Source organism: Lineus longissimus, chromosome 3 (assembly GCF_910592395.1).
Source record: "Lineus longissimus chromosome 3, tnLinLong1.2, whole genome shotgun sequence".
In the NCBI taxonomy this organism is placed as follows: Eukaryota; Metazoa; Nemertea; class Pilidiophora; order Heteronemertea; family Lineidae; genus Lineus; species Lineus longissimus.
Window position 1 is genome coordinate 14,967,396 of NC_088310.1, and position 26,043 is coordinate 14,993,438.

Here is a 26,043-nt window from a genome sequence, read left to right on the forward strand (position 1 = left end):
GTTTTTTCCTTTTCTCTAAAATTTAACCCAACATTGCATTGTTTGTCAACTGTCACTGCAATATTTGCCAATTGCTTTGTATCTTACACTGGTCTATTTCCATGTCCTGTATGTCATAAATTATCCTGTGCAAGTCACATATAGAATTGAATCTGATGAAAAACCTGTCTTTTGTCAGCTTAGTCACAGCAGGGGTGAAGAAATCACTAGCCAACAGGTACTGAAACCCACTTTGCAGAAACTGAAGGCTAATATATGTTCATCCCAGCAGTGAGGATAATGATACTCACAACTAGAACAGGCTCTCCTTCGTCAAGTGAATATGATTGTGTTTTTGACAACTGATACGACAGATCACGGGCAATATGGTGTTCCTCGAAGCATGGCACATTTATCACAAACAAAGTTTGTGCACACATATCATCCCTTCACAGTTTTTCGACCTGTTTCAGAGCACACCTTACATGTCTTTTTTCCGCCAATCAAGATGACTAGGGTGTGAACACCTTCACTAGGTCTCTTTTGGGGAGCAATTTTCCTACTACAGAAATTGCCAATCAGTTGCTCTGCAACTTCAAGGAAGAAATCACACATACGCATCTTTTCCAGTCTCTTTGTCAAAGGCTTTGATGACATTTTCAAAATAAGGAAGCCATTGATCAAAGACACATTTGCACAGAACCAAAAGATGTATTTCCACCATTTCTTGCTTTCTCTGTCAATTGGATAGTATGCACGACGTTGGTCTGCCATATCAACACCCCCATGTACTTGTTATAGTGAAGGATCATATCTGGAATTTGAATGTCCTGCCGTTCATGCCCTACCCGACATTGAACAAGGTGGGTTCCTGAACAACGTGGGTTCCTAAACCCTGGCCAGAGGAAAGGACATTCACCACTTTTTAGTTCAGCTGACAAAGTCAGCAAAGCTGATAATATTACTAAGGGAATGGTGTCTGTCCTTCCTTCCGTGTCACTTTTGGGCATTTTGTAACCGCAAGGCCTAGGCACTTCATTGACGCTGCTAAATTAGACGTAACCCAAGATGAACTCAGAAACTAAAAATCAGCGCGATCCGACCTACATTTAGCAAATGAGGTCATCGAGAAGTTTAAACTTCATTCCTTTATACCTCGGTCCACAGAGGAAATATTGTTTTCACATCTGGCTGAATATTTTTTGATAATTTTTCATTTTTACTTCTAATGGAATTAGTTAAGTTTTCACCGCCAGTTGGCGCTACAGGCACATTTAACTGAATTTTTGATGATTCAAAAGCCCGGGCTATGACGTATAGTTGCGCAGTTGTATTCTGCTCATGGAATTGGCCAAGGAACCAGGCTATATTTCAGCATACCCACTGTGAGTGTGACCAGTCTAAAGATGGAAGATTGATTTTGCAACACGGTAACCAATTTTCTGCTAAAAAGAAGCCAAGTAGGCGTTATTATCACTAGTTCCTTTCAGTGGGTAGTCATAAGGTCTTTAGGGACTACTTTCAGAAATTAGTTCTTGAAAATTTGGCCACAATTCTGTGAAAACGATACTAGAAGTGCACGCTCTGTTCGCGAATTATTTTGAAGTGGAGAATTCCCACAGTATGTGCAGTGAATCGGCATGATTCTGTTTGCATTTTAGTTTTTAGTACTACGATTCTTACACGAGTAAAAAGTAAACATTCCAAGCAACACAATAATGTTACTCCCATAAAAATTGATTCAAAATTGACGGAGATACAGCATTCTGTTGGGCAATTGGCAGCGCTGATAAAATACATTGCATACTAATGCATGCCAAATGGCACACTTTAAAAAGCGCTCCTTGGACAACGTAGGGAATCACCAGAAATGACATCATCACTGGTCCAAATCTATATAATAATACTGGAAGGGGACGAATAAAGTCACACTTAGAGGCGTTGGATCGCCTTGAAATTTTGCATGAGTGGTGGTGACACCTTACCCTGATGCAACGTCTTGGTTTTGTTCAAAAATTTACTTCAGCGGAGCAGTAATGAGGGATTTTTCATCGGACACTGTCAATTCTCTTTACCACTCACAGAAGCCAAGCCATTGCTGTCAATTACCTGCACTCCCTGTGGGGTGAATAACATTACCTTTTGAACAGCTGGTTGTAGGGGGATGATTGGAACAGCCGGTATACCTGCTGAACCCAGGTTAATGTTATTTTCAATCCACGATTGCAGGTCACCTGATTTTCGAGATTTCGCGGGAAATGAAATTGTAAACAAACGCATGTGTGCAGTTCCAATGTAAACAAAAATTTATTTTTGGTACTTTTGGTTGCTGGACTTGGGTTTTCTCGCAGTTAGGAGATGGGGTCAAATTGGTGGTCTATTGTTTATGGGTGCTGTTTTAGTCAGAGCTAGCCCTTGATTACGAAGGGATTTTCAAATTAAGGTGACCATGGTCTTTTTATGTGCTCGCCACAGCTTTCAATACTTGATGTATCTGAAGAGGCGCGCGGAACCTGATACGGCCTTACCAAGGAGCTGCTCACGGTGCTGAACTTCTAGCTTGCCTGTCGACTAAGTGCCTTTTTGGCCGAGACATTGCTACATGTAGGAGGAGCACGCATTTTAAATTAATAGTAGTGATAGTACAGTTGGTTCGAGCCATTTGGAAGCTGACATGTGAAGGCCTATCTGGGATCTCCTTCTTCTCCATATAAAAAGGGGCATATTGCTGACTAATGAACAAGGCATATTGACATTGCCTCATCATCTCTATCGGACCAATTGATATACTTTTATATGCACGCATACATCACGCCATTTCAGGGTCCGAGTTTGTGGACAATTGGTTTGATTAATTTGTCTCTTCGATATTGCTCCTTTATTGCATTAGATTTTCATCGCAATTCAATCTATTCAGGATATAGCCAATTTGAACCTGTCTGCGCCAAGGATAGATTGGTTCCAGATTGACTCACTATGGATACGCAGTAGAGCACAATGTCATGAAAAACGACCCTTTGTATTGTAAATTCCAATCACCTGCAGGACAGGTCAGTTTCTCTCAATAAAATTAATTTTGTTGACTCCTGTAATCTCTACCTTATTAAAAAAAAAGACAGTGGTGTTAGTCCCAAACTGGTAATTTCTATTTATTTTGACGTCTGTTAAATCAGGATACCTCTCAATTACAGACAGCATTTTGTATCCTTGTGCAGGGCTGCGTACCTGTACGGAATGGCCGTATTTTGGTACGACTGAATCCCCGACTTTACGGAATACGGTTTTTACCGTTATGGTACGGCCTTTACAGTGCTGAAAATACGTTTTTTTTCAACTTAAAAATACGTTGTAAAATGTCTGTATACGGTTTAATTCTTGAAATAAACATTCAAATTTCGAGTTTTATTTAGTTTCTTAGCCTTTAAACCCGATATCTGATCCTGGCGGGCCCGATATTAGAAGTTCCCACGCCCGTTGCCAAGGAGAGCTTTTCTTTATTCAGTACGCAATATACTGATTAGTCTCGCGCACCGCGACACCGATCGTCATTATCACCCTATTTTGAGGATCTGGAAACTTGTATCACATGTGTACAGCTGCTGTGCGAGACTACCCTGCATAGAATAATGGCGGCGGCCAAGTGTGGTTCTGCCGAGAGACAAGACCACAATTGATTTTTTAAGCCTTTTAGCAGTTAAATTGTCAGTGTTTGACCGCGAAGCATCAAAGAATGCGTCAAGTAGTGAAAGTGAAATTCGGATATGATATACGGGTTAGTCTTGCGAGTAACTGGTGCGATTTAAATTGGTGATTGACCACGGAAATTTTTTTTTAATCGACAAATTAGACAGACTTTGATATTTCCACTCTTTTCAGCCAACTGGCAGAAAAAACTCAAAACACGCCCCCTATTACCCAATTAGCAAAATTCGAAATTAATTTTTTCATCAAATAATTTCTTTATATCTGTAGACTTGCCACAACAAATATTTTTTCAATACCTCTCCAAATATGTACTTGAGAGTTAAAAACATGCACTCGTCTAATTGATAGGCCTCGACCCTCCAACCTATGAATATTCATTAGTGGTCTTGTCTCCCGAGGAGACAAGACCACAATTGATTTTTTAAGCCTTTTAGCAGTTAAATTGTCAATGTTTGACCGCGACGCATCAAATACTGCGTGGGGTTGTGAATCTGAAATTTTGATACGATATTCCGGACAGTCGGGCAAGTAAATGGTGAATTATTGTTTAAATCTACGTTTTATCGAATATTTTCAAAACAAATTCCAACTACCAGCTAACCCACAACAGCTTTGGTGTGCCTGTTTTGAAATTTACACTATGTCATGATACTACAGGAACTTATGGCAAAATACAGGAAAATTTCAGCAATATTACAGGAAAAATTATTAGAGGGTAAGCAGCCCTGCTTGTGCTGTACAACCCAGCCTGGACATACCACAGTTGTCCATGGAGAAGTCTCATCCTCTCTGACACTTCTTTCCTTTAAAGCTACCGATACAACATACTGAACTAGGGATATCTTCGGTTGCCTCCTGTATTATTTACATACCATGGCTGATTAGTTCAATCATATTTATCCAGCTGGCAGCTCTGCATTGGAAATTTTAGTGGTATAACGTGTTCTCTTGACCTTCAAACAGTAGTATAAAGCTGATATTTACCACTTTGCACCATCAGTCCTTAGTTATTAGGTCATCCAGCTGAGCGCCAGGCCCTTGGGCCTCTTGTTGGTACTTTTGGTTGCTGGACTTGGGTTTTCCCGCAGTTAGGAGCTGGTGTCAAATTGGTGGTCTATTGTTTATGGGTGTTGTTTTAGTCAGAGCTAGCCCTTGATTATGAAGGGATTTTCAAATTAAGGTGACCATGGTCTTTTTATGTGCTCACCACAGCTTTCAGTGCTTGAAGTTGATGTATCTGAAGAGGCGCGCTGAACCTGACACGGCCTTATCAATGAGCTGCTCATGGTGCTGAACTTCTAGCTTGCCTGTCGACTAAGTGCCTTGCCCGAGACATTGCTACATGTAGGAGGAGCACGCATTTTAAAGTTATAGTAGTGATAGTACAGTTGGTTCGAGCCATTTGGAAGCCGTCATGTGAAGGCCTATCTGAGTTCTCCTTCTTCTTCTCCGTATAAAAAGGGGCATATTGCTGACTAAGGAACGAGGCATATTGACATTGCCTCATCATCTCTATCAGACCAATTTATATACTTTTTGTACGCATACAGCACGCCATGGAGAAGGCACATCCTCTCTGACACTTCATGTCTGTAAAGCTACCGATACAACATACTGAACTAGGGATATCTTCCGTTGCCACCTGTATTATTTACATACCATGGATGATTAGTTCAGTCATATTTCATCCAGCTGGCAACTCTGCATTGGAAATTTTAGTGGTATAACGTATTCTCTTGACCTTCAAACAGTAGTATAAAGACGATATTTACTACTTTACACCCTCTGTCCTATGTTATTACTATTAGGTCATCCAGCTGAACGCCAGGCCTGTGGGCATCTTGTTTGTCCTGCCATGACACAGACGAAATGACTTTATTCCCGAAGAGCTTCGCCTGAGCTTCGCCTGAGCTTCGCCTGAGCTTCTTTCTTCTCTCCTTTTTAGCTCACCTCTTAGCAGAGGTGAGCTTATCCCATACCGTGGCGTCTGTCGTCCGTCGTCGTCGTCGTCGTCGTCGTCGTCGTCGTCGTCGTCGTCGTCGTCGTCGTCGTCGTCCGTCGTCCGTTAGCAGGGCACGTTTCGTAACTGTTAGAGCTATTGAGTTGAAACTTGGTACACATGTACCCTTATGTAATGACACCTTGGAGACCAAGTTTCGGTTCGATTCGATTCATGGTTTGGCCACCAGGGGGCCAAACGTTAAAAGTGAAAATATGCAATATCTCCCTTAATAGTAGTCGGGAAATTTTGAAAAAAATATGGTAGGTACTTCTAGTAAAGGTGCATCATATATCCTCCGGGTTTTTGATTTGACCTCCTTTTCAAGGTCACAGAGGTCAAATGGTGTAAATTGGCCGTTAGGATGTAACGATGGCACGTTTCTAAACTGCAATGACTATTGATACCAAATTTGGTACACATTTACCCCTTAGTCAGGTGATCTCAGGGACCGAAGTTTGGTCCAATATGATTCACCACTTGACCACTAGGGGGCAAAATCCAAAAACCTTAAAAATGTGATTATTCCTTAACTTCTTGCCCGATTGCCACCAATTTGATATCATGGGTACATCTAACCACCATACAGTATATGTCACACAGGTTTTTAATTTGACCTTCTTGTCAAGGTCACAGAGGTCAAATGGCGTAAATTCGCCGTCAGGCCGTAACTATGGCACGTTTCTTAGCTGCAATGACTATTAATCACAAATTAAGTACACATGTACCCCTTGGTCAGGTGATCTCAGGTACCGAAGTTTGGTGCGATCTGATTTGCCGTTTGGCCTCCAGGGAGGGGCCAAATCCTAAATTCTTCAAAATGCCATTATTCCTAGTAATGACTTGCCCGATTGGCACCAATTTTATATCATAGGTACATCTAATTCTAACAACCATTCAATGTGTCACCCGGGTCTTCTTTGATTTGACCTACTTTTCAAGGTCACCGAGGTCGAATGTACTGTAAATTGGCCATTTTGGGGAAATTGTAATTGCTTGGACCTACATCAAACCTAACACTACATGACACAATACCATGCTCTTTATCCATCTTTCCTCCACATGAGGTGAGCACAATGGCCCTGGCCATTTCATTTAAGTGATTTTTTACCTTTAGGTAATTTCAGTAGTGGGGGAAAGTTCTTGCGATTGGTCCGAGTAGTCGCAGTTGCATAAGTGTCTTTCGCCAGTAAGTCTGTCATCAGTTTTGTTGATGAGAAGAAATTGTCCATTATGATTTCATGATTTCTGTTGAAGAATGGGCGAGTCAGATTTTTTTTTTTTTTATTATTATTATTTATTAAATCCAAATAAACAAAATTACATATTGAGACAATTGCCAGGGCTTAGGCTGAAAGCATTAATAGCCCTGGTTACAATGGTATACAAAGAACAAGTTAAATCAAGATAAGGTAACATACTTTGAATGGAAAGAAAGTGATGCAAGTAAAGGTAAAGTAACACAAATAGTTATAGTTTGTACAAAGGTAGTGATTGATGAGGGGTTCCATTGATCTGGCATTAGTTACCAGAAAAGGCGATACTATTACTGAGAAAAGTGGCTGTTTTTTCTACAACAAGTCTGTTTGAAGTAAGGTCCAATGAAAATTGACCATTAAGAAGAAAATGGAGCCTCTCATCAACACGAAGATTGAAAAACCTAACAGAAGTAAGGTGTGGCAGCAAACCAGGATCATTCAAGAAATCGTTACGTAAATCATTTAATAAAGGGCAATTAAAGAGAAGGTGTTTAGTAGATTGGGAGTGAGCCCCGCAATCACAAGATGGACTTAAAACGTAGGTAAAATTGTGGGAATAAAAGTGACACCGAAAAACTAGGTCACACCTTGTCCTATTGAGTGAAAGTTCATTTTTACGAGTAAGAGCCAATTTTGTAGAAGTAAGAAGGTTATGTTTACCTCTCAGAAAAATTCGGATATTGTATTTAAATGAGTTTCTTGAGAAGCAGTTTTTTGTATTGACAGGCACAGACTCCCAATCTCAAATTACACATGGCACAGTTGACTTGCTAAATCTTGCAGATGATCTAGGGGGAAGTACATAGTCTCGCTGGGTCCTTAAACGGCCAGGAGGCGCCCGATTACGATAAATGTCAAAGATTTCATTGACATAACATGGTACCAAATTGTGTTGTACCTCATACATAAGCACCAATCTTTTTTCCCTACGCCGAGCAGAAAGTGTCATCCAATCCAAACATTTTAAAACCTTTTGGGTGTTAGTCCCATGAATACAACCACTGACTATAATGGCACCCCTATAATGGATTTTATCTAATTGAGAAAGTAGACCCTGATTGGTAAAGTCAAATATAATAGATCCATATTCAAGATGAGGTAATATAAATGATAGATACATGCGTTCAAGATGCCTTGATTGAACAGTAAACTTCAAAGCATTCAGTGGATTTAACATGTTGTTACATTTCACTACAATATTGTTGATATGCATGCTAAAAGTCAAACACTCATCAAGTGTAACACCAATGTGCTTATGGAATGCGCCCCTGGGAATAACTCCCGTACCCAAAGACAGAGGTGGATGGTTATTGATAGTTTTACGAGGAGAGTGAAATATGACCTCTTTGCTTTTTGACGCTTTAAAATCAAGTTTCCACACATCCGACCAAACTGACAAATTGTGAAGGTCATTTTGAATAAGAGTATGGGTTTAGTCAATGGAATTCGGCAAGGCCGGGAAAAATAAAGAACTGTCATCAGCATAAAGATACAAGATACAATTTTTAACAACATCACTTAGATCATTAATATACAATAAGAAGAGGAGCGGGCCAAGTATAGAACCCTGTGGAACACCACTATTTATATAACCTGTCGGGCTCAGATCCGAAGAAGAACTTTCGATCTTTACCTTAACCTTGCGGTTTGAAAGATACGACCTGAGCAGTTCAAGAAGTTTTCCCCTTATACCATAGGCCTTAAGCTTTTGAAGGAGAAGAAAATGCGGAACAGCATCAAAGGCCCCCGCAATATCAAGAAAAACCCCTCTAGTTTCCTTACCATTTTCAGAATTTGAAAGAATCATATTTACAATACTTAGAAGCTGCTTATCAGTACTATGACCAGGAAGAAAGCCAGATTGACGTTTGAATAAAAGCTCATTGAGCTGCAAATGATCATACATAGATGAGTACGCAACCTTTTCAAACAACTTAGACATGGAGTTTAGCAGGGTAACAGGACGGTAATTAGAAGGACATCACTTACTCCCTTTATTCTTATAGATCGGAGTCAGATTCATAACAACATTGTATCCCAATCCATTTTGATCGTGACCAGCTTGTCCTTTTTCAGTATAAACATTTAAATCAATGGTATAACTGGTTGTGGGGTCAGCTATTGCCCAGATCTTTATTCCCCACTTTGTTGGTTTTGCCGGCATATACTGACAGAAAGCTACCCGGCCTTTGGATCCCACCATCATCTCGTCAATACTTCACAGTTTGTGTTCAAGTTTTGACGACAAGACAGCTTGACCTGCTCAATAATGGGTCGTACCTTGAAGAGGGGATCGTAATCAGGAGTATTTTGGTTGGTTGTTTTGAATTATCAGCGATGTACATGTATTGTAAAAGTTTTTCAAAGCGATTTTTTGTCATGCACTCCCTGACACTCTGATTTAAAACGAACTTATTGTCTGGCCAGTATGCGCCAATATATGGTTTATCATCAAGTGCCATAACCACATGTATCCCGAAAAATGTTTTCAGTTCCTCACTTGGTGTTGGAGACCAGTATTTGTCACGTTTTCCTGTTTTGTTCAACCTGTTTGGCAAACAAATTTGTCTGTTTGGCCCAAAAGACGAAAAATTCAGATGGGAGAAAGAGGTAAAAAAATTGCAGGGGTGAAGCATCAGCCCCAAGATTGCAAGTTGGGCCAGGAGTTGGCCCATTGAACATTGCTTTGTTAGGATTATATTTGTCATTTTCTTCCCAACGAAGTTCAGGATCAATAGTTCCAGTACCTTCATCATCAGTAGAGTTCAAATTTGAGTCTGACCCCCCCCCATTGTCAGAAAAGTCGCCGGTATTTTAGAACGCTTCTTTATTTTGGGGTTAAGGAGGCCTTCTGTGAGGACGCCTTAATTCAAGGCCGCCTCCTGTAAGGCGTCCTTATCCAAGATCAATTTTAGAACCTTCCTTGACTCGTCCTTTATTGGAGGAATTCCTTCAGTTAAAGGTAGCCTTGGAGGCGTCCTTTCGCAAGGAAATCCTCATTCGAGGTCGACCTCAATGTTTCCTGGGCTGGCGAACAATGCCGTGACCTGATGTAACAAGTAATTCATTGCGGTTGGTTTATTGCGCTTGGTTCTGAAGGTTAAAATAAAAGCCCGCCCCGTCGCTCCAAGTGCACCAGAGGCCCCATTACGGCTGAAATTATGGACGACTCAAGACGTTCTGAAGCCAAGAAACGGAGGACTTTTTCGGATATCGAGAGAAATGTGCTGCTCGAACTTATCGAAAAAGAAAAGTGTGTCGTCGAACTGAAGCAGAACACATCGGGTGTATTAAAAGCCAAGAATCGGGCCTGGGATCGGATCGTAGATGGGTTCAATCAACAGAAAGGATTGGAACCGTCCAATGTGAAGGCACTCAAGAAACTGTGGGACAACACGAAAGCCAAGGCAAAGAAGGACGTCAGCAAAGAAAAGAAAGATCGGTACCGGACAGGTGGAGGTCCCGCTGATCCTGCCGCCAAGGCAGATGACGCATCCCACCTTGTGACATCAATTTGCAGTGACGTATTACGACCCTTGGATAACGAATTTGACGATGATGCGGGATACCATGGACAAGGTAGATAGTTTATTTTTCAATGGTAAAATGCACCATCACGTAGACAGAAAAGCAGTTTGCATCAGGTCGTTCCGAATGTGACGAAGGCTACCCCACCAAGAAGTATTATAACTTACTCTAGTTTCACTTCCATAACACTACCGGTACTGGTAAAAATAACCAGAAATGTCAGATTCAGAACGTTTCGTGACTCCCATTTCTTTCAGGAATGTTGTTGAAATAAACGCTCAATACAACAGTTATTAAGTAAAGTTATAGAAGTGAAAAGAGAGAGTTTAACTGTAAAGTAATAGAGATGGTGCACATGTAAATATGACATTCAAACAGGCCTATCCTCACTGGCAGCATAAAACCATTTGATGTTCTGTGATTTAAATTACGTTAAGATCATCATTTCGCTGCATTTGTTTTATAAAATTATCCTATTTTTGGTTTTACATGTCCTCAAGAAACCGGGGTTCCACGAGCTGCCACTGCGACGGTAACGCTGAAGGATGTTGAGGAAGAGGGGTTTTCTGAACCAAAGCAGTCCACATCGACAGTCAAACCTGGATCGCAGGGCAAAGCCAAACGGAAATATGTGGAAGCAACAGACAGTCCAACGTCATCATGCGCATTCGGCAAAGCAGTTCGCATGCAGGAGATCGAACACGAGCTGCAGGTTAAATGCTTGAAACAGCAAATAGAATTTCATCAGGAGGAACACCGAGAAAAAATGAAAGTCCTCAGAATGCAACAGCACTTCCTTGAAAGTCCCCAGGAGAAAACAAGTTCAACATCAAATGAGTCAAATCAAACGTATCCGTTGTATAACGTCTATCATCAGATGTCATAAATGATTAATTGAAATGTACCGTCGCCAATACCTTCCATTTCAGCTTCATTATTTTCATCAGGAAAATCGTCCTCACGTAAATGCGTCGCAATATTGTGAAGTACAGCTGTGGCTACAATTACTGCCATAGTGGTCTTTAATTTGCAGCGGATCCCGAATTTCAGACATGGAAAACGACGCTTCCATTCACCGAACATGCGTTCAACGAGTGATCAGGTTCTCCTCTGTGCGCGATTGAAGCTGTTTTTCGCTGGTCCATTGGGATTCCTGAATGGTGTCATTAGAAATGGCTGACAAGGATACCCTGGGTCCCCAAGCAACAAACCAGTGGCGAGTCCAGTGGCAAGTCCAGTGGCGAAAGGAGCGAGTTGGTCGCCTGAGGAGGCTCTTAAGGAAGGTCCAGACCATCCTTAGGAATAAAGGAGATCCTCACCCAAATTGAGGAATTCCTTTCCCAAAAGGCGCAATCTAAAATCGACCCTCCCTTTAGCTAAGGAAGCGATTTTAAGGAGACCTTCATGAGGATTTAGAGGTGCATTCTAAAATCTGGTAAGGCCTCCTTGAGATGACAACAATGGGCTAAAGGAGTTCCTCAATTTCGAGGAGCGTTCTAAAATACCGGCCAATATCACTATCTACATTATCTACACCATCATGACCATGCACATGTACTCTATGGCCAGATTCTTGGACAGTTCTACCAGCTAAAATAACATCGTAGTGATCAAATCCTTCGAAATCAGAGTTCTCCTCCTAATCCAAAGCGAATAAGTCATCGATGCCAGCCATTTAAAAATCACTTCCGGGTATTTAAGTGTTGAAAACAAAACAAAAACTTTCTGATCAAAATACTCGTAAATTTTGCATAGCAACATGTACTAAACATGGCGGCAGGTTTGGGGTTTAGTTCAATAGATTAAGGTATGAGGGCGTGCAGGTCGATTCAGCCCACTGGAGATCGTTCCAGAGCGCGAAATTTGAATGGTCATGTTCAGGCGTCATCGGGCGCCTCCAGTGAGATCGCTGGCGGGCGTTATCGGGCGCCTCCAGGTGTTATTGGGTTAAGATAAACCCAATGCTGATGGGCAAATCAAGTAGGGGGTTACTGAAGCGATTTCTAAGTGAGGGGTATTGTCGTCACGTGCGCCGTCCTTCCGGGCGGGCGTCTACTACTTGGTTTCCGTCGATTTCTAGGAGAACGGCTTTGACAATCAATTCAATTTTTGGTATGTACATTTGGGGTGACTAGAGGAAGGTTCCTTTCGAAAACAGGCTTGTTTTGATTATCAATATGGCCACCAGGGCGGCGTGTTTGAAATTGGTTTCCGTCAATTTCGAGGAGAACCGTTCATCCGATCAAATTCATTTTTAGCTCAGCTGACAAAGTTAGCTGAGCTAGTCAAATAGCTATTCGAGTGGTGTCCGTCCATCCATCCATCCATCCGTGGACAAAATTGGGCATTTTGTGATCATACAACCGAGGCACTTCAAATCTAGTCTTGCTTATAAACACTGCAGAAAATGTTGCTTACGGAAAAAATTTTGGGCTATTCCACTCAAATTCAGCTCCCCAGGGGGCAAAATGCGTAAATGAAAAAACAATTTTTTGACACTCTATTCCAGCAGATAAAAGCTTGAAATAAAGTTGAAAAGGTCTTCATGATACAGAAGTTTTGATATAAAATAGATTAGTGTTGATTTATATCACCAGTGGGCGGTAGTGAGCAGAACTGTTGTTTGACCCCGGATGATTCCGCTTTAAATTTCCCGCCGAGGTTACCTGGAGTACTATCATCAAGAAAATGGCGGTGACCTTTTTATTTCTACCGGAGCGATGATTTTGTAAGTGACATATTTTCTTTTTTAAGCCTTTACGGAAATGTATTTTGGTCCGAAACTTCACACGTTTATAGAAAAGATCAACGAGAATGTGTTCAAATGCCCTCATAACGATGAGTTCAACGGAATTTGGTCAAAACAACCTTTGAATGGAGTCAAGTTTCTTTGCGAAATTGAAGCGACGACCTCATTATTTATCGTAATTTATGCAGATCTGAGTCCAGCTGATGTTCTGATTTGTGTTCAAACTATTGGAAACTTCGGAAATTAGTTCTATTAGTTCTACTATTCTGCAGGAGTATATTATAGCCATTGATGTTGACAGCTAAAAGCACGAAAACTTTGTTATGCCTGGGAGCTGGAGTTAGTATTGTTTTCACTCAGGTTTTTCGTCCAATCACGTGACCTCTCCAACACTCGATAATGCACTCTTTTCGTCCATCTTAAGGCCAATCTTCGGCATGAACATGAAATATAATAAGCGCAGTACTTAAATCAGATGTTTTTCTCGCCTTGAAAACATTCCTGGGTAAAATCCATTGAGATTAGCCGAGTTAATCTACTTTTTCCGTGCTTAAAATCTCTGCCGCTGAATTCTAGAAATAGAAACTGTTAACATCTCGGCAGTGTGGTTCTCATTGTGCGCCCTCCCACTTCACACAATATCAGGAAGTTTTACGGGAGGGAGGGCGTGTGGTAAAAAGAATGGCCAAAATGACGTCACATTTTCCTGGCAATGCCTCTTGCCAGACCAGTCAAGCATTGGGAAAGCATCTTTAATTCAGACAACGATAGAATTAGTAAAACGAATATGTTTATTTGCAGAATTAAAAGCAGATTTCACCACTTACCAATCAAATCGGAATACGACGGCGCAAAATGTTCTCGCTTTCCTCCTGCTAAAAAACCCTGTTCCCGCACTCCTCTTTTAATTTATACCAAGGAATATGATATGATCTGTTTTCACTTGTTTGTAATTAAATGGTATTCATATAATGAGATCAACAGTAGTGTCCGTGTCAGATCCCATCGTTCAACTAGTCTTCTCTCCCCAGGTGCCTCACAGACACTGAGTGACTGACCTTCACAGGTCCCCATAGCATACTCAAGACCAACTCTTACGATATCGCCCTCAAAACAATCCTGGGGTCATGAATTCACAGGTGCTCCTGTGAAATCTCAGTTTTAGTTTATTTATCAAACTTTATCGAGTGTTCTCGAATCGAATGGATGTGTCGATCGTCGGGGCGAATTGATAATGATATGTGGGTAGGTTGTGCGTCCAAGGCGATGAGGTCATTCAGTTAGTTTGAGAAAGATCATGATCATGAAGATGCGTGTTGTGTTATCATAACCGGAAAATAAGTTGAAGTTATTATTAGTACTACGATTCTTACATGAGTAAAAAGTAGACGTTTTAAGCAACACAATAATGTTACTCCCATAAAAAAACTGTCAATTCTCCTTACCACTCACAGAAGCCAAGCCATTGGCATTGCTGTTAAGTTATGCAGGGGCTTAATCAATTACCTGCACTCCCTGTGGGGTGAATAACATTACCTTTTGAACAGCTGGCTGTAGGGGGATAATTGGAACAGCCGGTATACCTGCTGACCTGCTGAACCCAGGTTAATGTTATTTTCAATCAACGATTGCAGGTCACCTGATTTTCGAGATTTCGCGGGAAATGAAATTGTAAACAAACGCATGTGTGCAGTTCAAATGTAAACAAAAATGTATTTTTGGTACTTTTGGTTGCTGGACTTGGGTTTTTCCGGCTGTTACGAGCTGGGGTCAAATTAGTGGTCTATTGTGCTGTTTTAGTCAGAGGTAGCCCTTGATTATGAAGGGATTTTCAAATTAAGGTGACCATGGTCTTTTTATGTTCTCAGCTCACCACAGCTTTCAATACTTGATGTATCTGAAGAGGCGCGCGGGACCTGACATGGCCTTACCAAGGAGCTGCTCACGGTGCTGAACTTCTAACTTGCCTGTAGCCTAAGTGCCTTTTTGGCCGAGACATTGCTACATGTAGGAGGAGCACGCATTTTAAATTTATAGTAGTTATAGTACAGTTGGTTCGAGCCATTTGGAAGCCGACATGTGAAGGCCTATCTTGGTTCTCCTGCTTCTCCGTATAAAAAGGGGCATATTGCTGACTAAGGAACAAGGCATATTGACATTGCCTCATCATCTCTATGGGACCAATTGATACTTTTATATGCACGCATACATCATGCCATTTCAGGGTCCGGGTCTGTGGACAATTGGTTTGATTAATTTGTCTCTTCGATATTGCTCCTTTATTGCATTAGATTTTCATCGCAATTCAATCTATTCAGGATATAGCCAATTTGAACCTGTCTGCGCCAAGGATAGATTGGTTCCAGATCGACTCACTATGGATACGCAGTAGAGCACAATGTCATGAAAAACGACCCTTTGTATTGTAAATTCCAATCACCTGCAGGAGAGGTCAATTTCTCTCAATAAAATTAATTTTGTTGACTCCTGTAATCTCTACCTTATTAAAAAAAAAGGACAGTGGTGTTAGTCCCAAACTGGTAATTTCTATTTATTTTGACGTCTGTTAAATCAGGATACCTCTCAATTACAGACAGCATTTTGTATCCTTGTGCTGTACAACCCAGCCTGGACATACCACAGTTGTCCATGGAGAAGTCTCATCCTCTCTGACACTTCTTTTCTGTAAAGCTACCGATACAACATACTGAACTAGGGATATCTTCCGCGGGATCTTCCGTTGCCTCCTGTGATATTTACATACCATGGCAGATTAGTTCAATCATATTTCATCCAGCTGGCAGCTCTGCATTGGAAATTTTAGTGGTATAACGTGTTCTCTTGACCTTCAAAGAGTAGTATATAGCCGATATTTACTACTTTATACCCTCAGTCCTATGTTATTAGGTCATCCAGCTGAGCGCCAGGCCCTTGGGCCTCTTGTTGGTATGTACGTTAGAGGCAACTAGAGGAAGGTTCCTTTCGAAAACCGGCTCGTTCTGATTCTCAATATGGTCACCAGGGCGGCATGCTTGCAATCGGTTTCCGTCAATTTCGAGGACCACCGTTCGTCTGATCAAATTCTTTTTTGGTATGTACGTTGGGGGTGACTAGAGGAAGGCTCCTTTCAAAAACTGGCTCATTCTGATTCTCAATATGGTCACCAGGGTGGCGTGCTTGAAATCGGTTTCCGTCAATTTCGAGGAGAACCGTTCGTCCAATCAAATTCATTTGTGATATGTACGTTGGGGGTGACTAGAGGATAGTTCCTTTTGAAAACCGGCTCGTTCTGATTCTCAATATGGTCACCAGGGCGGCGTGCTTAAAATCTGTTTCCGTCAATTTCGAGGAGAACCGTTCGTCCAATCAAATTCATTTGTGGTATGTACGTTGGGGGTGACTAGAAAAAGGTAACTTTCGAAAACCGGCTCGTTCTAATTCTTAATATGGTCACCAGGGCGGCGTGCTTAAAATCTGTTTCCGTCAATTTCGAGGAGAACTGTTCGTCCGATTAAATTCATTTTTTGTATGTACGTTTGGGGTGACTAGAGGAAGGTTCCTCTCGAAAACCGGCTCGTTGTGATTCTCAATATGGTCACAAGGGCAACGTGCTTGAAATCGGTTTCCGTCAATTTCGGGGAGAACCGTTCGTCCAATCAAATTCATTTTTGGTATGTACGTTGGGGGTGACTAGAGGAAGGTTTCTTTCGAGAACGGCTTGTTCTGATTATCAATATGGCCACGAGGGCGGCGTTTTTTAAATTGGTTTCCTTCAATTTCGAGAACCGTTCGTCCGATCAAATTCACTTTTGGTATGTACGTTGGGGGTGACTAGAGGAAGGTTTCTTTCGAAAACCGGCTCGTTCTGATTCTCAATATGGTCACCAACGCGATGTGCTTGAAATCAGTTTCCGTCAATTTCGAGGAGAACCGTTTGTCTGATTAAATTCATTTTTGGTACATACGTCGAGGGTGACAAGAGCGAGGTAACTTTAAAAAATTGGCTCGTTCTGATTATCAATATGGCCACTAAGGCGGTGTGCTTGAAATCGGTTTCCGTCAATTTCGAGAAGAAACGTTTGTCCGTTCAAATTCAGTTTTGGTATGTACGTTGGGGGTGACTAGAGGAAAGTTCCTTTCGGAAATGGTCTCGTTCTGATTCTCAATATGGTCACCAGGGCAATGTGCTTGAAATCGGTTTCTGTCAATTTCGAGGAGAACGGCTTGGAGGATGGAATCAATTTTTAGTGGTGTAGGCCTAATGCAGTTTTGTAAGGAGAAGGTTCCTTTCGAAAATCAGCGCGATTCCAAATTCAATATGGCCGCCACGCTCACATCCTCAAAATAGGTTTCCACAATTTTAATTTCCATATGCAAACTAGCCACTCCACTAAGCCAACTTCACCATTATCTCACCTCCAACCTTAGGCTGAGGGGTTATGCTTGCTTTGCGATGCAATTTTTTTCCCTTGGCGGCCGTCTTGGAAAGGCAGCTATCTTGAATTTCAGATGCATTTCATCTACTTGCAATCTGCGTTCAGACTGCAGGGAAGGATGAGGAGCCGCAAAGTGTGTCAAATTTTCTGAAGGCCTTACTTTGATTTTGGCTGCACTTATTTATACCGTATTATGCCCCCGCCATAGTGGGGGCATTATGTACTTGGGTGGTTTCCGGCCGTCACTGCCACGTCTTCCGCTGCACTGAATTCCGGACTATAACTCAAGAACCCCTTGTTCGGCTGACTTGAAATTTTTAGGGGGGGGGGGGGGGGGGCCTAGTGTGTCAAAGGGTCCCTATTACTTTTGGACGCGTTCCAAAATCCAATATGACCGCCAGCCGCCATCTTAGGTTTTCGCATTCCGCTCTTTAACTGAAGAACTAGAGGTCTGACAGACTTCAAACTTTTGTGGTGTAATGGTCTTCAGTGGGGGACGTTCCCTATCAATTTTTGGCACGTTGAAAGATCCAATATGGTCGCCAGCCACCATCCTAGATTTTTGCATTCCGCCCGTTAATTGAAGAACCAGAGATCCGACAGACTTCAAACTTTTGGTGTAATGGCCTGGGGATGGCAGGGGAGGTTCCCTACTGATTTTGGGCGTGATCCAAAATCCAATATGGCCACCAACCGCCAACTTAGAGTTTTGTATTCCGATCGTTTACTGAAGAACTAGAGGTCTGACAGACTTCAAACTTTTGTGTTGTAATGGTCTTTGGTAGAGGTGGTTCCCTATCGATTTTGGGCGCGTTCCAAAATCCAATATGGCCGTGAGTTGGATTTCTAGCATCGGCTTGCCAGCTGCTGTTGGTTGAAGACCAAAGACCTTTCTCCACATTTGGATTTCATGCCGCTTAATTGCCAATATGCAAAAGGCATTTCATCATCATCATCATCATGCCCCAGCTCAACAAAGTTGAGCTGGGGCATTATGTTTTCAGCTGGTTTCCGTTTCCACCTCCACTGCGTCCGCCCCAACCTATTCCGGACTATAACTCAAGAACCGGGTCAGATTGATCTGTAATTTCTATAGTGAATTGGAGTGGATGGGGCAAGGCTCCCTAACGATTTTGGTCGCGATCCGAAATTCTATATGGCCACCAAAAGGCCATCTTGGATTTCCCATTCCGGATTATAACTCAAGAAGAGGTGTCCCTATTGATCTCTAAATTCTATGGTTTAATAGGGTGGATTCGGGAGGTTCCCTATCGATTTTGGTCGTGCTCCAAATGTCAGTTTGGCCAGCAAGAGGCCATCTTTCCTTTACACCCCATAACTTGAAAACCAGTTACTGAGAGGGCTGTTGACACTGGTTCCCACGGAGCGGGGGCATACATTGCGTTAGATATCTATTTTGAAGAAGGACGTAACTTGTCATTGAGCTTCAAATAGATGCTGTCAGAAATGTTCCTTGACTATGAATTTAACGCTCAAAATGGCCAGCTGTTGTTCTTATGTTTCTTTCTGTTATTTTCACTTCGGTAAACATTCGGTTAGTTTCATACGCCACGATTTTCGTGACTTTTTGGGGGGTTAACTATAATACAATTGGTGTCTGTTTTTTCTAGGTATCCTAGATGATGGGGATGAAACATTGGTGAATTACAATATCATTGATGATGAAAAGGCAGCTAAAAATGTTGAGAATAAGAAGCGTCGCCCAGATTATCAACCGTTGGATGAGGGAAATGTGAACGAGTTTGGGATGGTATGTATTTAGACAGTTTCTTTTTCTGTATGGTGGATACTTGTAACCTATTAAACAACGATGGTAAGAATGTTGCTACATTTAGGTCTAGTCATGGAGCAATCACTTAAGATGTAAAATGATAATTGTAAAATTTTGTCACGTTTCAGGTTATCACATACAAAGTTTTATTATAACCTAATAATCTTATTATTCTTAAAAACTCATAACTTAAAAAAACTCATAACTTAAAAACCAGAAATACAGCTTTTCTTTTGGCAGCTGTTGATTGCGGGCAGCAGTCGACCGATTCAGACGATTCTTTTACCACTGCTGCATTTCTCGCCACTACCCAATTTCATTTACTTTTTAGTCTTTGAGTTAAGCAATTCATCCCTAGGTTGCACTGCATGAACATCTGTTTTTACCTCTGATATCTCACTAGACTGCACCACACTACATAGTGGTGCAGTCTTTATTGGTCTGACTCAAAATCTCTCTCGGGCACTTCCTGTCTGGGCTAATGGACAAGATAACTCGTGAAAGATGGTAGGCATCGCTATCAAAGTTTCAGGATTAAAGGCAAATCAGTTTCAAAAATTTTGAGAAAGACAAATCAGTTTTAAAAATCAATTATTTCAAATTACTTGATATGATTTACATGCGCATTGAAATTACTTCATTAAAACAGCTGATGTCGTTTCTAGGTAATTTTGATTTGCCAACATTGATATTTGCAAGTTGTGTTTGTGCGCTGCATAGGCAGCGTACATATCTTTAGTTGTAGCATTTGATTGGGCAAAAGTACAAACCAAGCTTTATTCTCTGTATTAAGAGCGCAATGGGACAGACAACTCAATCAACTTTAATTAATGTTGCAATTAGGTATCTTGGCATTGTGATGCGCAATGAAGATAATTAAACAAAACATTTGGGGAGCAATGGACATTAAATTTACTCCACCCTGTAATCAACTGAACACGGTGTCTAATGATGTTCATTATTTACACAAACATCTGACTTGTTAGGCCTAATTGACTACCAAAGCGAACACGGGAAGTTATTGTAGTGCACAGTGGTTAGAGATACATGCTTTCTTGGTTGGAGCTGCTCGAAAGGAAAGGGAGTCAGAGTTGAATATTTTATAGTTTATTTGATACATATTCTAAAAACAAATTTCAATGACGAAACCCAGCTGGCATGGAAACAATCACACAAGATGTGATCTTTTCTTAATCGCAGGCCTAAAGATCTTCTTCGGTCAAACAATTGATGCCAGGAAAAGACAATTTGTAAAAAGAGAAGGATAATTTGACACCAGAATCAGTATGATGTTCAGATCCAAGTCGTCTCATTTTTATCAAGAATGTCAATATAAATGCCGTGATCACCAAACTAACTCAGGTGGACTGAATAATACTGTACATAATCTATTTTGAATAAATCTTAGGTAATTAATTAGCTATAGTGATTATAATAACTGATCAGGGAGTCTAAACTGCTCCTAAAGCTCCTCAGGATCTTCAAATGGAAAGAGTTAATGTCGTTCAATCTTCCATCTCGAAGTTGGTTGTTAAGTCTGACCCTTCAGCAAACAAGTGTAAATCTACTTAGTGGAACATTGTTTCAAATCTTTTAACCTGGACTAGTGAAGACCAATACTACAACAGGGTAGTTCAAGGGTAAAGTAAGGATTATCCCCTGAAGCACGGGACATGAAGATCATCGGATGAAACTCATTAAAACAAACAGAGCCATTTAATTTTCGAAAATCGGTCCAGCGGTTCATTTTCTATCAATGATTAAGTAACTCTATTTGTCAGCCTTTGCTCTAAAGGGATAATAATGGTTTAAAATTAGGAATGGCTTGAAGCAAAAAACTGTGAAAAAAGCACAAAAAGTCTCATAAATTCATAATAATAGGTTGTATTACATCAATATTTTGGATCTTCCATGATTTTTTTATGCTAAACTTGGTCGAGAGAAGATTTTTTAATGTCACCTATTAGAATAGACAAAATGGCTGCCAAAATAGCTGGAAATAACGGCAAATGCACAAACCACAGCCAAGAAGCTGTATACAGTATAATTTAGATCTGAACATTTGTTTTCTGAGCTGGTTTCATACAAATACATATTTTGAGCTGAAGCGGCCGTCTTGTTAAATGACGGCCATCTTGGATTTCAGTATTTCTTCACTCAAATCCAACATAGACAAGTAGTATATCAAATCACATGTTAAGAAGAAATGCAATTCATATATTCAATCAAAATAGCACATTAAATCACCCATAAGGAATTACAAGGATTTTACATATTCCATTCCTAATTATTCATTACGTGCATCAGCATGGGCTGTTTATAATTGTCAACATTATCAGTATGACAAGTGTAGAAAAGGTATGCCTGAACCGGTAATTGTAGTAGGGATCTCAATGCCTGAGCAGTCAACCATGACCTGGAAAATAGAATGGACTTGTAAATTTCATTGACAAGTGTGAAAAGGCGCTGTATCGTCACCTTGTTTCTTGGAAGATTGTTCAGAAGCATCGATCAAATAACAAGGCAAAAAAAGCAGGATGAATTCAGAAATGCACCCCCCAGAAGAATTATTATTTAGTCTGGTTCATTTCCCATATTAACTTCAATGAAAAGGGGAAATAAACACCACCATATTGCACTCAGCATCATGGATGATTCCCCTGGATAGAAGCACAAGAAATCGCATTATAAAATAGTTGGATATTTGGAAGAAAACTCAGTTATTTCCTAACGAAATAAACCCAGCAGAGTAGTATGTGGCCAATGTTTTCATCATTAATGCGATCCGTGACTTCACCCAACTTCTGACCTAACCGGCTTGACCAATCAACGGCTTGGGGTGTGACCCAGTTATCGGCAGGAACTAGAACGCGATCAATATTTCTGGAGTAGATTTTACATCTTCATTACTTAATGCACTAGACTAAATCATTATCAAAATAGTGATCAGGGATGTCTTCAGAACGTTTAGATTATGTATTTTCTGACCGTTATTGTTTTATCCCACGATATTCAGCACTTTTGTGGCAAAACAGCACAGACTTTGACTATTTGGATTAGCGTTGTTTGGTTTCCATTTCGAATGGGACAAGCGCCAGGACGAAGGGTGCAGTCTCCTCAGGTTGGTAAAAAAATATGATGTACCTACGCCAAGGTTTTCTCAAGCGAAATTGCAACTTGTACATCCGATGGCAACTTGTACATCCGATGGCTGCTGGCCAAATTTGAAAACGGGTCACGGTGATGACGTTGGGGCTCAACGCCAGTGATATTAACAACTTCGGTTCGCTCTTGATCATTGGAATGGGCTTTTGATTGGAACACAAAACTGTTATCATTATAGAGGGTGTTTTATTACTGATTTGATTAAATTTATTTCATAAAATTTGGTCTCGCAGTGCTGAGCAATTTGCAATTTTAAGATGTTAAAGATGTTAAAGATGTTGGCGCTGACACTCTGGTCGGAGGAAGTCCTTGACTTCCTCCTCCTCCTCCGCCGGGACCCCCCGCTATTCAGTGGTGAGGTCCCCGGGGCTCCTGTAAGGTTTCGCCCTCTCCCGACCCCGTCCCTCAGGCTGGGAACCCCTTTTGGGGGTGTGTTCCCCCTGGGGAGGCCTTGCTGTCGAACACTGGTGACCCTGCGTCCTGATCCCTATGTGGGCTTGGGCCTGCCCATTTCGGAGTCGGAGCAGGGTCTTATTGACCAGCTCCTCCAACTCCATGCTGTTAAGTTGTTATTATTCACCCCTAGGTCCGCTCCTGTAGGTCAGTGAGCAGCTCCACCCCTGGCGTTGAGGCGCCTGTATTTGCAGGTATGCTCCCCGTCCCCCTCTGCGGTTGCATCCACTGTCGTCCTTGGTTGTGACTGGCCCCCCCCCCCACTTCGTCCACAGTTGCCCCCAGTGACCACCAGCCTTTTGCCTCGTGGCGGGTGGCAGGCCCGGCTCCTCGTTCTTCTTTGGGTACGACGACCTTGCTGATGACTTCACCTGGTGGTGCAGGGCCGAGGTTCACCTCCCCGTCCCTGCCACTCTATACCCTGCGGAGAGATGTCCTGCCTGGTATTGGCAAGGGCTCAGTATTGGAGCATTATTCCTGGGCGAGGGACCCTTGTGTCCCCCACGCTTTGGGTGGGGTAAGGCCCACCGTTTCACTGGTGTGCCCCCACCAGAAAATGTTGCTTACAGAAAAAAATTTGGGCGATTCGACTCAAATTCAGCTCCCCAGGGCGCAAAAGGCGTAAATGAAAAAACAATTTTTTGACGCTCTATTCGAGCAGATAAAAGCTTGAAATAAAGTTGAAAAGGTCTTCATGATACAGAAGTTTTGATATAAAATAGATTAGTGTGGATTTATATCACCAGTTGGCGGTAGTGAGCAAAACTGTTGTTTGACCCCAGATGACCCCGCTTTAAATTTCCCGCCGCGAACTGACATGAAAACCTCGAACCAGGGAATACCGGACTGCTGGTATTGCCAGTGCATTCACTGTATGAACGGCTCGTCTGGGGTAAATTGACGAGGCGGCTCCCTCCACTGCGTGGTCGAGGTTACCTGGAGTACTATGATCAAGAAAATGGCGGTGATCTTTTTATTTCTACCGGAGCGATGATTTTGTAAGTGACAAATTTTCTTATTTAAGCCTTTACGGAAATGTATTTTGGTACAAATCTTCACACGTTTATAGAAAAGATCAACGAGAATGTGTTCAAATGCCCTCATAACGATGAGTTCAACGGAATTTGGTCAAAACAACCTTCGAATGGAGTCAACTTCCTTTGCGAAATTGAAGCGACGACCTCATTATTTATCGTAATTTATGCAGATCTGAGTCCAGCTGATGGGCAAAATGAGCGATGGTTTCAAAACAGTCTCCATGACATGGGGCAATCTCTTCATTATCATAATAGGATTTGGAGGCATGTTTACAGATTTTATAAGTTCGAGACCTTGGCTATACCACATCGGTAAGCCTGGACCCAGGGGAGCATATTGCCCGAATCTGTGCAAGCGCAAGCAGGGTATCCTTCACTATCAAAAGGACGCTAAGGCACCTAGATCCGAGGACTGGGAAACTCTTATTTGCCTCCCTGGCTAGATCCATATTAGAGTATGCGGCCCGAGTCTGGAACAGTATGAAAGTCAAACACATAATGAAAGTCGAGAAAGTACAACGACGTTTTACAAAGATGATAAAGGGAATGTCAACACTGACCTACAGCCAGCGGCTAAGGAGTTTAGACATGTTCTCACTGGCGCACAGGAGGAGGAGAGGTGACATGATCCTCACATACGATCTGTTTGAAAAGAGCTCTCCCCTCCTGGCGCTATATCATCATGTGAATGATAGATACAATACCAGGGCCAGGGCAACAGCAGAAAACTGCTGGTAACGAGGCCAATGACACTGCAAAGAAAGAATGCGTTCATGGTTAGAATTCCAAAGGATTGGAATAGCCTTCCAGAGAGTGTGGTGACGGCGCCGTCAATAGATTGTTTCAAAGCGAGACTGGACAGGCACTGGGCATACGAGCCAGGAAAGTTTGCCGAGGTGTAGTGATAGTATAAGGATGGAGTAGTATGTACGCAAATAAACTGTTATTATGAACATTGTAAATACATTGCACAGTTCCCACCCTTTTTGTGTTTGAGATTAAGGCAAGTCAGTGGTGCCCGCACGCACATGTTTTCAAGTTAAATCAAGAAACGGAAACCGCAAAAATCGACTCGGTTAAATAAGTGGAATACCTATGATGATGATGAGACCTGTAGGACCTAAAACTCGCATAGATCCCCATAGATCCCCTCTATTTGTCGAGTTAGCGCCCCTGTAAAATCATGCATTTTCGGACACTAGAACGAAATCTTCCTGCGGATATCGCGGTTTCGGTGATGATTTAAGGAGAAATTGACTGTTCTTAGAGTTGTATGGGACAGAAATGAGTTCTTACTTCATGAATACATGAATATATTATGATATGGGCGGGCTTCTAAGTCAAAACAATAACAAACTTAACTGCATCTCTACCGTGTATCGCGTAGTGCATTGCCTAGTGTATTTCGTAGTGTATTTTAGCGGAGACATTATTTCCACACTTTGGCCACGCAAAACGTCTTTTTTATTCGTGGAAGTTAATCTGCTCTGTAAATTTTATTTTACACAGGAAGAATCCATACAAGGTATTGCAATATTTCATGTCTATTGGTGTATTTGTGTACAGGAGCGCACCAGACAGTGAGACGTGGAGATGTGTTTAGTGCTGGTGCTGTCAGTAGACTGAATCTGATTGGCCATAGCGATCAGTAATATGGGTCGTGATCACGTGATGTGACGTCACCGCGGTATCCTCCTTGGCTGATGGGTGATGTTCTGAGTTGTGTTCAAACTATTGGAAACTTCGGAAATTAGTTCTATTAGTTCTACTATTCTGCAGGAGTATTTTATAGCTATTGATGTTGACAGCTAAAAGCACGAAAACTTTGTTTATTTATCAAACTGTATCGAGTGTTATCGAATCGAATGGATGTGTCGATCATCGGGGCGGATTGATATGTGGTTGTGCGTCCAAGGCGATTAGGTCATTCAGTTAGTTTGA

The 26,043-nt window shown here is 41.7% G+C and overlaps 1 protein-coding gene across 2 annotated transcripts in view; it reads left to right on the forward strand.

The window, feature by feature from the left end:
- Positions 1 to 26,043, forward strand: part of LOC135485752 (U4/U6.U5 tri-snRNP-associated protein 1-like) — a 344,022-nt gene that overhangs the window by 72,987 nt on the left and 244,992 nt on the right. For both annotated transcript variants that reach the window (XM_064768148.1, XM_064768149.1), the window contains exon 8: positions 19,287 to 19,426. In XM_064768148.1, the coding sequence (XP_064624218.1) occupies positions 19,287 to 19,426 (140 nt within the window). The remainder of the gene's footprint in view (positions 1 to 19,286; positions 19,427 to 26,043) is intronic.